Below are 17,228 nucleotides of genomic sequence, written 5' to 3'. Positions count from 1 at the left end.
GGTTTCTCACCTATGCAGATTTCTTCTCTCCAATCTGACTGTGGGCTAATCACTAAGAGCCACCCGCCATCACGAGCCCTCAGCGGCTGCCCCTTCGGTCATAACATTAAGGGCAGGTGGCAAAGGAGCATTTCTTATGAAATGTATGAGGCTGAAACCTGAATGTCTGTAGCCCAGAGCTCCGGGGCTCCCGGCAGTGTTCACACTTTCGTTCTCAGCTCTGAAATATCTAGCCCTTTAATCTACGGAGAAGAAAACACAAAGCCAAAGAAGCAGTAATTGCCCTTCGAGCCCTTCATAGAAATCCGGTTTGGTTCCACTTTCAGTAGCTTAATAAGCCTTTATTTGATAAACCGTCGGAACTCTGGATTGTGCGAGACTGCCTTTTGTGTTAAAAAGTATCACACCCAACAACCGTCGTCTGGTTGGACTTCCTCCATGGAACCTGAATCAAACTTCGAACGGTCCAAGTTCGTAGAACGTGAAGGTTGGCGAAAGGGCTTTGGAGATCACCTAGACCAGTGGTCACCAACTGGTGGTCTGTGGACCACTGGTGGTCCGTGAGAAAATTTTGGTAGTCCTCAGAAAAATTATTTGCATTTTTTATATTGCACTAAACCAGGGGTCCTCAAACTAGGGCCCCTGGGCTGGATACATGCAATGAACATTTGTGTTGCTGCAGAGTCTCCCCACTCGGGGTCTTTTTGTGTGGGTTGAAGGGGGACAGAAATTCCTACTCAGGGTCTGCTTCAGCCTCCTGGTACCTGGCCAGATCTTCCCTCTGCTTGGAAAGCCTATGCTCGTAATCCTCAGTGAGGTACTTCTGCTGAGCCTCCTTCTCGGCCAGATCCAATTTGAATGGAGGCAGCTGTTTTGCCAACTTTTCTCATAGTGACTGCTTAGCTCCAACAACTGCTTCCTGTTGGGGCCCTAAGGAGCCCAGGCGGGCAGGCGAGGAGTGGCTGGGAGGGGAGGGACAAATATAAGTCGGCAAGGCATCCCTCGACATGAGTGACATCGAGTTGGCCATGCCCAACCAGTAACATGACCACCTAACCACGCCCACCCAGCCGGTCATTAGGTAGATCATATTAGTGGTCCTCAGGATTTAAAATTATGAATTTAGTGGTCTCTGACTTAAGAGTAACCCCCCTTGTCCGCTGTGGAAATGCAGGGGATCAGATGCCTTTCTCCCGGATTCGGGACGATGCTACCTGAAGTTCTCATGAATGAATCAAATCCCCCAAAAATGGAAGGGAGGGCAGATGGGTAAAATCTTACGGAAAGCAGGAGGAGGCAAGAAAGTTTTAAAAGTTGTGAAACTTCTGGCTAAGAAGGGAGAGCTGAACGAAAGAGATTGAAAGAGGGAAGATGGGAGGAGGTAAGACCCAGTTAATAACTTCTGAAATTCCTAGAGCGGAGTCATCAAAGAACACCAATTGACTGGCGCTCAGCATCAGGAAGAGCTTAGCAGGCATAATTCATGCGTGATTGACATGACTCCAGAGGAGTTGGGCTTTTCAGAGGGATTAGATGAATCAACAAACGAGATGCAGGCTGGAGGATCAATTGCCTATCTCAAGCTGGAAAGGTTAGGCAGCAAGGATCTGAACTAGCAAGACAAAGTTTAGAATAGAATAATAGAATTGGAAGGGACCTTGGAGGTCTTCTAGTCCAACCCCCTGCTCAAGCAGGAGAGTCTATACCATTTCAGATAAACAATGGTCCAGTTTCTTCTTGAAAGCCTCCAGTGATGGACAGAAGCCGTTCCACTGATGAATTGTTCTCACTGTCAAGAAAGTTGTCCTTACTTCTAGGTTGCATCTCTCCTTGGTTAGTTTCCTTTTGCCTTTTGGTGCTTTGGAGAATAGTTTGACCCCCTCGTCTTTGTAGGAGCCCCTCAAATATTGGAACACTGCTATCAGGTCTCCCCTAGTCCTTCTTTTCCTATTAGACAGACCCAATTCCTGTAACCGTTCTCTGTATGTTTTAGCCTCCAGCCCCGTAATCATTTTTCTTGCCCTTCTCTGCACTCTTTCCAGTCTCAACCTCTTTCTTTTATATTGTGGTGACCAGAACTGGATGCGATATTCCAAATTTAGTTTTATCGTTCTCTCTTCTCTCTCGGACCTATTTTACCAATCTCTTTGCACAAGATGTCCACCTCTTTTGTTCTCTGAAAGGATGGCAGCATCTGCTTAACAAACGCAGTTTGAAACTGGGTCTGGGGTCCAAAGATAAGGTCCAAAAAATCTGCATTCCCACAGATAAGGAGCCTAAATTTCAATCCATCGGAATTGCGCCGAGACATTGGTCTGCTTTTGCCAGCTGTGCTCCAATTAACTGTGATTGTTTCAGTAGTGAAATCCAATTTTTTTTACTACTGGTTCTGTGGGTGTGGCTTGGTGGACGTGGTGTGACTTGATGGGCGTGGCTTGGTGGGCGTGGCAGGGGAAGGATACTGCAAAATCCCCATTCCCACCCTACTCCAGGGGAAGGATACTGCAAAATCTCCATTCCCACCCCACTCTGGGGCCAGCCAGAGGTGGTATTTGCCGGTTCTCTGAACTACTCAAAATTTCCACTACTTGTTCTCCAGAACTTGTCAGAACCTGCTGGATTTCACCCCTGGGTTATTCCAATCCAAGTGACCAGCCATCAAAACCAGAAAGTTTCTTTTGACAAACTTTCCTTCCCATCGAAGTGTATTTTTAGGTTAGAGAGGGTCATCTCTTCACCGGCTGAAAGTCAACATCGGGTGGTAGAAGAGCTTCCAAAGAAAGCTGAGGAGATAAATTTAGTACGACAGTTAAGGTACTGGGTTACATTCTGAAGCCTAAGTCTAATGATGGTGGGCTCTTTTGTTAACGTATGAACTGAATAAAACATCATCCCAACACACACAGAAGACTGGCTATCATGCAAATGGTTGCATCCACTCTAGTTTAAATTTCGACGTTGCAGGATATTTTTTTCATTTTAGTTGGCGCAGAGATACTCAATCGGGTAACATCGATTGCTGTAATCCCAAGCAGCACAGACCGGAGGCAGAGGTGATCCTAGCCAGAATGGAGCTAATAATCCACAATTGTGGCGAACGTAGATACCGAATGAAAACGCTGAGCTCCTGAAAAGAAGCTGAGCCACGAGGCAAAACTCCAATTTTCTCAGTTTCATGCCCTCACGGTGCTTTTCTGACTTGACTTTCTAGAACAGCAAGTTTCGTCTCCTTATCCACGGAAAACGTAAAGTGGTATTATTTCAAAATGTAGTGATAAGATGGGAGGTGATTAAATATCTGGGATGAGGCTTGACCCACCATGTTTGCTGGAACCAAATTCTGAGCTTTCCTGGGGCTTGGAAAAAAAGAAACTTGCTGACGACTCCAATTCTAGGTTCTCGAAACCGCAAAGCAATTCAGAAACCTTTGCTTTACTCCAAGGGGCAAGGCCTCCAATCCTTTCAGAAAACTCTCCGAATCTCTCTATTCGATTGAACCTTTCAAATCTCAGTGCGCGTCACCTGAACCTCTTATGAAAAATATTAAACACACATTCACATCTGCCTGGACAGATGTTTCACTGGAGTTGTGGTTTCTGCTGTTGTGTTGCTGGTAAAAGGGAAGGTGGAGTGGAGAAATTAAAGCCCAAAATCAATTTTCTGTCTCCAACTGAGGGTGGACCGCACAGACCAAATCCACCTGCAGATTTAACACGTTTGTGAACATCTGGATTCAAGGACACAATGGGGGTGTCAGAACTCGCATGCACAACCCAGCATGTTTCAGCAGGGGTATCTTTTGCACTGGTTTAACATGTTGCCATTCTCAATGCGCCCCGAATTGCATTCACCCTTTGAATCTGGATTTTCACAATGAACTTGGGGAAGCCAGAAAACCAGAAGAGGTGATGGGGCTTCAGATAAAAATCAGATAAGATCAGGAGTAATTAAAAGGCTGGGAGAAGAAGTCGAAGCAGATGTCGTGGGGCCTTGGGCTCTGAACAGCCCCACGGGGTGTGGAATCGGCTGGCAGAGCTTCTCTGGTGGGAGATGGAGGGAAGGAGGGAGGGAGGGAGGGTTGTTTGGCCCTCTGGGGTTTCAGGAATCAGCTCTTTCTTTCTCTGAGTTCCTTCCGGAGACCACGCCTTCTGGGGCAAGACTCGCCGTGGCTCTCCCGGGTTATATAAATCACCCGCAAGCAACCTGGAGAATGTCAGGTGTGCGAGTCCAGGCGGAGCAGAAGAGAGAGAGAGGAGGGAAAATGTTCGAACACCAGACAAAGGATGCTGAGGAGGACCTTCCAATGATGCCAACCAAAGGTAGGAAGTCATCCCTTCTCTTGCCTTTTGGACATCCGATTTTTAACCCAATTCCACCTGTCCACAGCCTTTCTGACAAGACCCACATCACCCTTGCAAAGGTGGGGTTACAACCCACAGATGTTCAGAATAACAGAGTTGGAAGGGGTCTTGGAGGACTTTTAGCTTAGCCCCATGCTCAGGCAGACCTTATACCATTCCAGACAGATGATTGTCCAATCTCTTCTTAAAAACTTCCAGTGATGGAGCCTCCAAAACATCTGGAAGACAGATATTCCTTTCATTAGTTGATCTGAGATTATAAAATAACAGAATACCAGAGTCGGAAGGGACCTTGGAGGTCTTCTAGTCCAACCCCCTGCTCAAGCAGGAGACCTTATATTATTATTTCAGACAAATGGTTGTCCAATCTCTTTTTAAAAATCTCCACTGTTGAAGCACCCTCAACTTCTGTAAATGTATTCTGCATAAGCTCAGGGCAGCAACCTTTTCAATAGGGATGAAGCCCCAATTCTTCGATCTCCAATTATTGCCAATACTCGATCACTTTGACTTTGGGGGAGAATGCTTGAAAAAAAGGGGCTCCTGTCCTGCCTCCTCCAAATTCCCATTACCGCCCTCCGCTTCCTGCCTTAATTTGCAATGAAACTAAGCTTCTATTTTCCTGTTTCGCATGTTTTCATCACAGTCAAAGAAGCTTCCAGAAATCAATATTCGGACAAGCTAATGGCTTACATACTACCAAACAAGAGATGATCTTAAGCCTAGGATGGCACGCAAGGAAAACTGACCGGGAGGGAGAAGGAAAAACGCAGCCTTTGTTATTTCTGAGTTACAGATCTGTTTAAAATGTTTTCTCATCAGGAAGGAGGGAAGCAAATTCCCAATGATGAATGTGTTTCAAGCTAATGAGGGCCAAACTGGTTTATGACTTCCATGGGGAGCGTGATGTGGGTCCAATGGGGATCGGTGTCCACCTTTCTGGAATTTATTTTTGTCGATAGTCGTGAGGCAAATTATTTGACAGCTTCCTGTCAAATAATTCCTTGGTGTGTCTTATATCCTGTCCTAGAAACATATCTAATGAAGACTAATAGGAAAATTGGCGGGTTATTTTCCTGCTATTAATTAATTAGGGACCGAAAGGAGGGAGTGTGGAATGAAGGAAGAGACAATCACCTCCTTGCATCAGAGGAGCTGATTAATGGAATTGCCAGCCGTATCAAAAGTTAGTCACTGGATGCCAAGGCCATCCGGCTTCTTCCTTTTAGCATCCAGGCAGTGTGTGTGTGTGTGTGTGTGTGTGTGTGTGTGTGTGTGTGTGTGTGTGTGTGTTGCCACAGCATCATCATCAGACGAGGAGGAGTATCGGGCAATCAGAGATATGAGTTGCCACAGCAGAACAATTAATTCACAGGCAGGGATGAGCAATGAATTAGATCACAAGCTCAACACGGCATCAAAATAAATGAGGGGAATGAAACAGCCAAATCAGAAGAGATAATGAGCTGTCGGTTTGTTTCCACCGAGCCTTTAATTTAATGTTTTGAGGAGTTGGTCCCTTTGCCCTCCTTGAGCTGCTTAACTCACATGGATTCTTCCCCTGGCTCTATGACTCTGCTGGTGTACCTGCCTCACCAGGTAGATCAGCAACAGATCAGCTGACCCCACCTCATTGTGAAGCTCCATTGACAGAATCTTGCAGGTCTGAAAGTATCAATCTCCCTCCGTCTTCTTCACAGTCTGAGAATTTAGAGATGGTCCCCTTTGAGACTCTTACTCCATCCATGATGCAGCTGGAGGCTATGCCTTCTCTTATCGGACTGCTCCACAGGCAATATCTCTTCCCCACTCGAGGTCTTTGCTGTATACCAGCGGCAGGGAAAATGAGCCCTGCCGAGGGGCAGTAGGAGGATCCTTTAGATCGAGAACTGGGTCCAAAATGATTTCTTCTGGTAGGTCCCAGCACGGACGGATCTTCTCTCTCCTGATGCCGAGTTGCTAACTATTCTTTCTTTCTTTCTAAAGGAGGAGGAGGAGGAGGAGAAGAAGGAGGAGGATGTGGATGTCACGGCCCCGGATATCCAACACCCTTAGATGCCATGAATGGTAAGTTCGATGGATCCGCACTCCTCCTGGATGGCAGGGCAGGGCAGCTGATGTTGGGACTAGACAGACCCACAGAGAGGAAGGATGGGTTTGCCCTTCATATTAAGCCACTCCTTTGAACCATGGTGTGCGGAACAAGCTCAATATGGATGTTGAGCCCTTTGGTGAGGGACGACTGACCTGGCATTGGGATCCGTGACCAACAATCAATGCACTCCAACCCCACAGATCCAGGGAGCATCTCAAAGTGCCATTGGGAAGCCCCTACCGCCCAATGTGCTCAACCTGGCCTGATGCAAATAACAGAATAACAGTTGGAAGGGACCTTGGAGGCCTTCTAGTCCAACCCCCTGTTCAGGCAGTAAACCTTATCCCATTTCAGACAAATGCTTGTCCAATCACTTCTTTAAAACTTCCAGTGTTAAAGCACCCACAACTTCTGGAGGCCAATTGTTCCGCTGGTTGATTGCTCTCACTGGTGAGGAAAAATCTGGTCGTGATTTCTGCATAGCCCGCCCAGCTCGGTTAGCATGAACCTTGGGGTTTTGTGTTACTGCAGATGACTGAAAGGCCTTCTGTTGTGATTCAGCCCATAACTTGGGTTAATCTAGTAACCATGTTTAACAGGCCGGGCAAATGCGAGTCTAGCCATTTGTAGCTCAGATAGAACCATTTTAAGATTCAGACTCAGGATCCTAAAATGTGGGTTTTTTCCCCCCCTTAGGCCCTCGAGAAAGGCTGATCTATGTGCCTTGCATCTTAACTGGCACAGGGACCCAGAAGCCCGATTATCTCGCCACGGTGGATGTGGATCCTGAATCTCCCAATTACTGCAAAGTACGAGATTACTTAGTTCTTTGGGATGACATTATGAAGGCTTATTCAGTTTCCTTTTCCTTGGGCGTCTCTTGAAGACAACTTATGTTTGGTGGCTGGGGGTGGAAGCGGAGTAAGGCTGCATAAAAGCCCATCAGGCTAAACTGTGGTTAGTTTTAACCAGAGTTTATTGAACGAGCCAATGGGTCCTGGGTTTCACGTCACACTCATCCAGAACAAACAAATTGTGGTGCAGCAGTGTTCCTTGTGAACTTCTGCAACTTCTTTTTTTAAAAAAGGCTAAGGATGGCAAACATCCTCTAAAGCAGGGGTGGGGAATGATGCTGGCTCAGGAATTCTCGGAGTTGTAAGTCCATAAGTCATAAAAGAGCCATCATTCCCCAGATCTGCTCTAAAGGTTGAAGAAAGACCCTCTACGCCCTCCTTGCTAGGTGCAAACATGAGGAGAACAGAAGTCCTAGTCACTTCAAGACGACACCTCAAATTCTTTCCCTGAATAGCTAGATTTTGGTTGAAACAGAGGCTGTTACTACTTTAGAATGCATAACCATTACTGCAACGTTAAGCATTATAAGCCAGGTTGCAAGCCTAAAACAGGACTCTCTTTATGAAACTGCAAGAAAACTAATATATACCAACATGTTCAGACACATTGCTGGTTTCTAAAACACTTTCTGCTAATTACTAGAATCATGACATCAAGACCTGGGAATAATTAAGTTAAATCAAATTAAGGGAGTTCTTTGTTCTAAGCCCAGCATAGCTCAGCCACTCTCAGTTTCTGGACCGTTTCAAGTCATTCTGTTGTTTTGTCTGCTGATACTCCTGAGGCAGCTCTGCCTTTTTCACGAGTGAAAAAGTCATACCTAGATCCCCACAGGCACAGGCACCCTAACTGGATGCAGCTGTGCCTGGAACCGTCATGTGAGAACCGTGGGAAGCCTAAAGGCAAGAGAGGGTCATTAGCGGGTACCGCAGACACCAATGCTATCATGCACTGGGAATGCTCACAATCCACAAAATTGGAATTGCCGGCTCTCTCACACTCACACATGTGGGGAGAGCTTTTCCTTGACCCAATGGTCAAGAAAGGGTCTGCAGGTCCCTAACGGTTGGAATAATGGAGCACTGTTGTGGAGTGGCTATGTGTTTTAAGGGGCTATGCTGGTGAGGTTCTGCTTGCCAGCTGGAAGAAGGAGAAACCTACATTCTGCCAGCTACAATCCACAACCCTTTCCACCCAGCAGAAGGAGACCTTTCTGCTAACAAAATTCCATTCTGCAAGCAGCGTTCCGCGTCCAGAGACCAGCAAATCGCGAACCCTTTGGAAAGCGATGGAGCAGCCCAACTCCAGGCGATGACATAAAACAATGCACGTTTAATCTCTGCCTCTCCAAACTTTCCCCACCAGGTTATTCACCGACTGCAAATGCCATACATTGACGATGAGCTTCATCACACCGGCTGGAACGCTTGCAGCAGCTGCTTCGGAGACACCACCAAGAGACGCAACCGGCTGGTCCTTCCCTGCCTCAACACTTCGCGGATTTACGTGGTGGACACCGGGACTGACCCCCAGGCTCCCTCCCTGTTTAAAGTAGGCCCACCCACACATCCAGAGAGGGTGCAAGTCAGGGAAATGGGTTGCAGAGGGCTCTCAAAGTACCCCGAAGTGGTTTATAACCCAAGGGACTTTACAGTTCTGAGCATACTACCCACCACCAATGATTCCCTGGTCTTGTCTTTGTAAGAGATATAAGCCAAAATCCGTTTCCATGGACATTAACCAATGTCGTCTTCTCTTCTCTTTCCCAACCTTGGCAGGTGATTGAGCCCAGGGAGGTCTTCTGTAAAACCAACCTAGCTACATTACACACCTCACACTGTCTGGGCAGTGGAGAAGTCATGATCAGCTCCATAGGGGATCTATATGGCAATGGAAAAGGTACCACTGGGTGGATTTGTTTTCCAAAATGGGGGTCCAGATTGAAGTACTGTAAGGGCAGGTGTGACTTGGAAGATGTTGGGAGGGAGTTTCGTACAAACTCCAGAAACCCGAAATTTGAGCCCTGGGCTCTCTTTCAGGCCGTTGCTATCTCTCAGGCCTCTCTGAGTGGTGCCAACCCTTCCTGGGACCCACCTACATGTGCCGGAATGAATTTGCATTCTCTCCACCCACAGGTGGATTTGTTCTTGTGGATGCGGAAACATGGGAAGTGAAGGGCACCTGGAACCGCCCCGGTGACGAGGCTCCGCAAGGATATGACTTCTGGTACCAACCCAGGCATAATGTCTTAATCAGCACCGAATGGGGCGTCCCCAAATACTTTGTGAATGGGTTCAACCCTGAAGACCTGAAGAAAGGTGAGATGACAGAATACTGTGTCAGCTTAAGCCCTATCAGGATCCAAAATTCATGGGGGGAGGAGGCCTCCAACATGAGAAAGCCCACCATCTGTCTAAGGATGGTGCAAAAACCCTCCTGAGTACCCTCGTCTAGCAGTAGGCATTCCTACTCACCAGAAGTTGAGGTGATTTTTCCCCTTTCCTTGGCAGACCGCTATGGCCGCCGTCTGAATGTGTGGGACTGGACCACCCAATGCCTTGTCCAGTCCATTGACGTGGGGGAAGATTCTGCCCCACTGGAGATCCGTTTCCTGCACAACCCAGATGCCGCGCATGGCTTTGTGGGCTGCACCTTTGAGAGCTCCATACACCATTTTTTCAAGACGGAGGTGAAAAAAAAAACAGAATTTCTTTCTCCTTTCCCCCCATCTTCCCATCTGAAATAAGTGGTATCCAGGGCTTCAGCTCAAAATAAAATATTTGTTAAAATGCACCATTAAAAACAAAACAAAACATAATAATGAGCGTACCATGATCATGGTACAGAAATCTTTGCACACGGGAAGCTGAACATAGCACTGCCTTATTAATTCATCTTGTTTCTATGGCAGAGAAACCGTGTTTAGTCTTTGCTGAAGACCAGACCGATAGGTCCAGTTGCCTGGAAGAGATCGGAAAGAATTACGACAGAATCAGGATAAAATTCAGTAATTGCAAACTATGCAAATATTTCAAATCCCACCGAGATCAAATCCTTCAAATTAGGAGGCAGATATGGATAGGAAGCGAAGGGGTGGTGCAAATTAAGTTGACACGGGAGAGCTTTGCACTCCCCAACCAACCAGCCTCGCATGTCTCTTGCAGGACGGGTCCTGGACAGCGGAGAAGGTCATCCAGATTCCAAACAAGGAGGTTACTGGGTGGTACTTCCCCGAAATGCCATGTAAGTAAATAAAGTTCAGGAGGGCTTTTGTCCTCATTGCTCATGGCTCAGCTCTCTAGTTCTGTCCCCAAATTAAGGATTTTTAGAATCTTGGGAGAATGGCCTGAGAACTGAGACAGATCTACACATTTTGGAGAATAATGATTCGTGAAAAACTTTCTGTGCCAGGATATTAAAGTAATCAAATTATCTTCCTGATGTTATTTCTGGGCATCTTCTCTTTTTCAGCATTTGTCACGGACTTCCTCATTTCACTGGATGATCGCTTCATCTACCTGAGCAACTTCCTTCATGGCGATGTCCGACAGTACGACGTCACCGACCCCCACCGCCCTCGGCTGACGGGCCAGGTGAGCTCCCTCCCACCTAAAGGCCCGGAAATCATGGCTTCTTACCTAGGATCCTTCCAGAAGTTCTTCTTTCTACCATCAGAACCAGGATGTTGGGTTAATCAGAAAGCCCGATTTATTGGCACATGGTAGAAGACCCTCTGGGGTCCACCTCTAAATCATCTTCTTTTAATGACCCCATAATCTCTTGTGGGGTGGAATCTGGGCAACTGTATGGAGCTAACAGAGTGTTTCATGACCGGGTGCCCTTCCTGTTGCCAATGCGGAGTTTTGTTAAGCAAATATATTCTCATTTTGCCCAGAGAGAGAAATACCTGCCTCTACCTAGGATCGAACTCACAGCCTCCTGATTGTGAGGCGAGAACATCACCTCTAGGCCACCACACCACTCCATTGGGGCCCACCTCCAAATACCGCAGAGAAAAACTGCCGTTTGGGGAAGGGGAGACTGTCTTTTGGCCTGAACTGATCCTTCCTTTGGGTCCTGCAGGTATTTGTAGGAGGCAACATCTACAAAGGTGGGGTGGTGACTGTGATTAAGGACGAAGAGCTGGACTGCCAACCAGATCCCTTCATGCTCCAGGTGAGGCTCTCTTTTCTCAGAAGGATTCTGGGTTTGAGACACTTACGGGAAACGTGTGGGACATAATTGTCAACGGACAGCATGGCTTCTTTCTTCTCGGTGGGACTCCTTGAAATCCTGAGTCAGAATAAAACCAAGGAGCCACATGTAGCCCTTTATGGACCTCCTACATTTCTTGACCACTCGTGTTTTTTTTTCACCTTAGGGAAGGAGAGTCTATGGAGGACCCCAAATGCTCCAGCTGAGCTTGGATGGAAAAAGGCTTTATGTCACCAACAGTCTCTACACACCATGGGACAAGCAATTTTATCCACAACTGGTGAGGTACGAAGCTTCTTAACAGGTGGAGAAAACTCAGAGGAAATGGGGGGCAAGGGAGTTGCCCTCCCTCTACTCCTCCTCGCGCCCTCCAGATCAATCCGTTAGCTATTTTTTGAGCCTTCCTTGCTCAGATAACCTTCCTTTCTTCTCCCTTTGCAGGGAAGGGTCAGTCATGCTCCAGATTGACGTAGACACGGAGAATGGGGGTCTCTGTGTGAACACAAACTTCCTGGTGGATTTCGGGAAGGAGCCATGGGGTCCTGCTCGTGCGCACGAAATGCGTTACCCGGGAGGAGACTGTACCTCGGACATCTGGGTCTGAGATCTTCCTCCGAGCCCACCCTCTTGCTAAACTGGCATTTAGGGGGCAGGAAATGGGGCAGAGAGCAACGCAAAACCAGAATGGTGGTTGGTAGCTCAATCCCGTTGCACCGATTTCCACCTTTTCACTTAACCAGTGTGCAAAAATCAGGAAATAAGCTAGCTCGCTCATCCTTCAGTCAGCACTATGGAGCTAAGGGGCACCCTGGTTTCTTCATCGCTCTTCTCTCCTTGCTTAGCTGCAAGTGCTACAAGCTCGGCTTCATTCAGAGGAAATTTTAGATTCTGTTGCCCAGGTGCAAAACTCTATCCGGGGTTTATGCCCTTCAAGACACTTTGCTTAGCCTGTCTCTACAGATTTTTGCAAGTCTTCTGATGCAACTCTTGCAAATTGGTGAGGAACAGATTTTTAAATGCCTTCCGGCAGTTATTGACAGACACAAACAGAGAAATTAAAATTGTCATTGTAATTAAAAGTTTTTCTGGTAATACTGACTCTTTCGGATAACCTTTATTTCAAGCTGAGAGCACCAACCGGTTCACTCCCCGTGGCCCACAAAACAGGACCTGAGTTCAAATCTTCTACCTGCAAATGCGTAGCTAGTATTATGTGTGTAAATTCACAAATATACTCATATCATCTTTCTTAAGTTACTTTATCACTAGATGTATAAAGGCGTTTGACTCAGCAAATGCCTGGAAATCACTTCCTTCAATATTTGTGGCTAATCTCCACGTCCTCCAGGTATCTGAAAAGTAGGGCTCCCATTATAACCCAGTCCTACCCATAAGCCACCTTCGGGAATTCCAGCCCCTATAACCACCTTCTGCGGGAATTGAGAATTGCCACCCTGAACCATTCAGACCTGAATAAAAGACGGTTAAATACAGAGATAAAATATTTACCCTGCTCTGTGTGCTAATCAAGTCAATCAGGAAAGAATGTTTGCATTGCACCGTCAATAGGTAATTATCTCCATCTTCACCTCCCATGTTTCCTTCTCATCTCATGACTGATTTACCACATAATCCTCAACAACGCGCCATAAGTCTGGCAAGGTGAAATGAAATCTTTAATTATGTTGTTGTTGTGATCCTTCGCTTCAATCCTGGCTCCTGAGGTTTGTGGGGAAGTCTATGTGTTTTTCTCGCAATTTATTTTGAAAACCTCTGAAGGACCAACGCTGCCTTCCTCCTGGGGCTTAGAGGGAAGGACTGGCTCGAAGTCACCCAATCTGGCTTCCGTGCCTAAAACAGGGTTAAAATTTATGGTTTCCTGTTGTCTAATCCATTAACCATTATGTCAAACTGGCTTTCCATCCATAACCTAGGCCAGGGGTTTCCAAGTTTGGCAACTTTAAGACTTATAGACTTCAATTCTCAGAATTTCCCAGCCAGCGTGAATTCTGGGAGTTAAAGTCCACAAGTCTTAAAATTGCCAAGTTTGGAGACCTGTGACTTAGGCCATAATTAATGTTAGCTGCAGGAGAGGGATTTTCACCTAGCTATCTGAAGCACTGTCAGTTAATCACAGTCAATGGATCAGAGAATAAGCTGGCTCTCTGCTGGTTTTCCTGGGTACCCAGTTTTTGGCAATCCTAGTCTATAAAGAACTCTTCTGCATTAAATGGGAGCCATGGTTGTTCTTGGTATCTGCCAGAAGGCTGGGAAGGAACAAATGCAAACAGCCCGCCAAGAAGAGGAAGACAAATGATTAAATACGTCAATCTGTATTGACGTATTTCAACTAATATCCTTGTGACCCCCAAAAGGATATTAATAGCCGGGGAAGGAATTACCTGGAGACTGTTTTGCCTCTTTCTGCACGTTACATTTCTATTGTGTCAGTTTTGAAAATGAATGCCCTTAAGTCCAGTTCAAGTGCACTCAACGTAGGCTTCATGGCATTCAGAGGTGGTTGATAACGACACGCATCTCAACCGCAGAAATTGAGACAAAATCAAACTCAGTTTAAGTTTCCCATAGAAAGACCCTGAGCATCAGGTGACCCCCAAAAGTGGAGTTTAACTCTGGCCATTTAACCTGATGCAAAAGAATCCTCATTGAGGTTTTAACAGAATAAGAGTTGGAAGGGACCTTGGAGGTCTTCTAGTCCAGGGGTCACCAACCTTTCGGACATCAGGTTGTTAGAGAAAGAGTTGGCAAAACAGCTCAGTTCAAATTGGATCTGACCGAAAAGGAGGCTCAGCAGAAGCACCTCACTGAGGACCACAAACATAGGCTTTCCAAGTACAGGGAAGACCTGCAGGAGTGCAAGACCAGGTACCGGTGCCTGGAGGCTCAGCAGGCTGAGATGGTCAGCCAGTTCCAGGCCATGAGGCAGTCCCACTGGAACAAGGCCCTCCGGCTCTTAGCCATCAATGGCACTTCCCTCCAGCGTTCGCCCAAAGCCCTGCACCAGGAGGCCGAAGCAGACCCCGAGTCGGAATTTCTGCCCCCCCTCCGACCCACACAAAAAGACCCCGAAGTGGGAGACTCTCTGCAGCAACACAAATGTTCATTGCATGTATCTCCCAGGGGCCGTAGTTTGAGGACCCCTGATTTAGTGCAATACAAAAAATGCAAATAATTTTTCTGCGGACCACCAAAATTTTCTTGCAGACCACCAGTTGGTGACTGCTGTTCTAGTCCAACTCCCTGCTCAGGAAGTTTTGATTCCTTCGGCATCTAGGCACCTGGCCTTCCACTCCTGCCCTGAAGGCTTATAAATTAACCCATTGTAGCAAGAGTCTTTTTAACAAACGCTCTCTGCAGAGAGAAGGCTATAGTGCAAACAGTACAGAGTTTGGAATTGCTTTTTTCCTCGAGGTGCTACTTTTTTCTTGCCTGCTCCCATGTGACTCGCTCCAGATGGGTGGGGAAGCCCTGTTCTGCCACAAGGGGGCGCTCGCACACAGCCATCATCTGGCTGTGGGGCAGCCCTAATCCAGGACTTTTAAGCTTCTCCAACTAATAGCCAACAATCAACAGGAGCCATCAGAGGTCACACCTTCAGTCACAATATAAGGGCAGGTGGCAAAGGAGGAGGAAGGACAGTTTCTCATGCAGTTTGTGAACCTGTCCAAGTTGAATGCGGAATGCCAAGGGCTCCATGGCCTCCTCTCTGGGTTCACATTTTCATTTTAAGTGGTTTAGTTGATAAGCAAGACAAACGAAAGCAAAATAAGCAGTAATTTCCGTCCAAACCCTTAACATGAAACTGGTTTGGTTTTACCTTCAATCGCTTAACAAGCCTTTATTTGATCCGACAACGGAACTTTGGAATGTACGAGGTTAACTTTTGCAAGGTTGGGCTTCCTCCACAGAACTTGAATCAAACTTTGAACAGTCCATAGAATGTGAGGGCTGGTAAAGGGCCTTTGGAGATCACTTAGACTAACCCCCTTGTCTGGTGTGGGAATGCTGAGGGATCCGACTTGGGAGTCTACCTCGAAGTCCCATGAATGTTGGTGGGTAGAGCTCCGTTTTCTATCAAACCCAACAAAGGTCATGGACAGGAGGGTAGAAGGGTAAAACCTTTATGAAGAGCAGGAGGGGGATAAAAGTTGTAAAACTCCAGCTAAGAAGGAGAGCTGAAAGAAAGATATTGAAAGAGGGAAGAAGTGAGGTTCAGACTCAGTTAATGGAATTCTGAAATTCCAATAGCGGAGTCATCAAAGGACACCAATTGACTGGCGCTCAGCATCACAAAGGGCTTAGCAGGCATAATTCAGAGAAGGGATGACAATCCTAACAAGAAGAAAGCTAATAAACCACAACAAAGACCCACCAAATGAAAAACGCTGAGCTCCTGAAAAGCAGCCGAGACACACGGCAGAGCACAAGTTGTCTCCTTTTCATGTCCACATGGCACTTTTCCAGTTTGATTGCCAGAACAGCAGAACTCTTAATTCTCCCTCCTTCCCGTCTTCCCAGTGCAGAAACAGGGATAATTTCAAAAGGCAAGGAGAAAGTTGAAGTTACCACTACTGAAAATAAAAGTTATCTAGATTAGGACACAGCTGACGGTGCTTGCTGGACCCACATTATGAGGCACAGAGCTTTCTTGGAATTTGGAGAAGACGTTGGCAACGGTTGCAATTCTAAATTCTCAAGACTGCGAAAGAACTGAGAATGCTTCTTGGATGAGAAACGAAGCGTCCTTAAAAACAAAAGGAAGTTCACTAGTCTTTTGAAAAAGCACCTTTGGTGCAAACCAACTCAAAAATCTTTGACTTACCCTGAGGAGCAGGTGACGTGCAGGCACGCCTCCATTTCTTTCACAATGCCCTCAAATAGCAATAGCCCTTAGACTTATATACTGCTTCACAGTGCTTTACAGCCCCTCTCTAAGCAGTTTATTCTGAGTCAGCCTATTGTCCCCAACAATCTGGGTCCCCGTTTTACCCACCTCAGAAGGATGGGAGGCTGAGTCAACCTTGAGCCGGTGAGACCTGAACTGCTGAACTGCTGGCATCCCGTGATTAGCAGAAGTAGATTACATTATGGCATTGTAACTATTACGCCACCACAGTTCTCAAATTATATAACCATCCCAAAATTTTATAGCTTCTGTTTCTTACGGCATTCGTCTCCAACAGGTTCACCAAACTGCTCTATATACACTGAATTGCTTTTTCCCCTGTAAATCTGGTTATTCAGAGTCAGCAAACCTAAATCCGGAAGATGCCGTGGGGGTTCAGATAACCTGTTCTGAAAATACAATCAAAAGTGATGAGAAAAAGATGAAACAAAGATATTAGGGCCTCTGTTTTATAGCAGCCCCAAAGGACATGGAGCGAAGCTCAGTCAGCTCCCATGGGATATATAAACTGGCTGTAAGAAAGCAGGAGGACCTCAGATATGCAAGCAACAATCTGGATCTTCGTTTTACCCACCTCGGAAGGATGGGAGGCGGAGTCAACTTTGAGCCGGTGAGACCCGAACTGCCGAACTGCTGGCATCCCGTGATTAGCAGAAGTAGACTACATTACTGCATTCTAACTATTGGGCCACTGCGGTTCTCAAATTATATAACCATCCCCAAATTTTGTAGCTTCTGTTTCTTACAGCATTCGGTCTCCAACAGGTTCACCAAA

General features: G+C 46.6%; 1 protein-coding gene across 1 annotated transcript; it reads left to right on the top strand.

Annotated features, from left to right (window-relative positions):
* The first annotated feature begins 2,983 nt into the window (after window positions 1–2,983).
* LOC117670147 (methanethiol oxidase-like) lies at window positions 2,984–12,618 on the top strand. The gene is made up of 12 exons (XM_034425094.3): window positions 2,984–4,319; window positions 6,348–6,428; window positions 7,153–7,265; window positions 8,677–8,862; window positions 9,090–9,210; window positions 9,447–9,629; window positions 9,822–10,000; window positions 10,476–10,554; window positions 10,783–10,904; window positions 11,395–11,487; window positions 11,693–11,811; window positions 11,968–12,618. Exons 1-12 carry the CDS (start codon window positions 4,211–4,213, stop codon window positions 12,128–12,130), a joined length of 1,548 nt encoding a protein of 515 aa, XP_034280985.2. The 5' UTR covers window positions 2,984–4,210; the 3' UTR covers window positions 12,131–12,618.
* Window positions 12,619–17,228: the final 4,610 nt, after the last annotated feature.

The sequence above is a fragment of the Pantherophis guttatus genome, chromosome 18 (genome assembly GCF_059756535.1).
Source record: "Pantherophis guttatus breed Tessera chromosome 18, ASM5975653v1, whole genome shotgun sequence".
Taxonomy (NCBI): domain Eukaryota; kingdom Metazoa; phylum Chordata; class Lepidosauria; order Squamata; family Colubridae; genus Pantherophis; species Pantherophis guttatus.
This window is presented reverse-complemented; position numbering and strand designations above follow the sequence as displayed.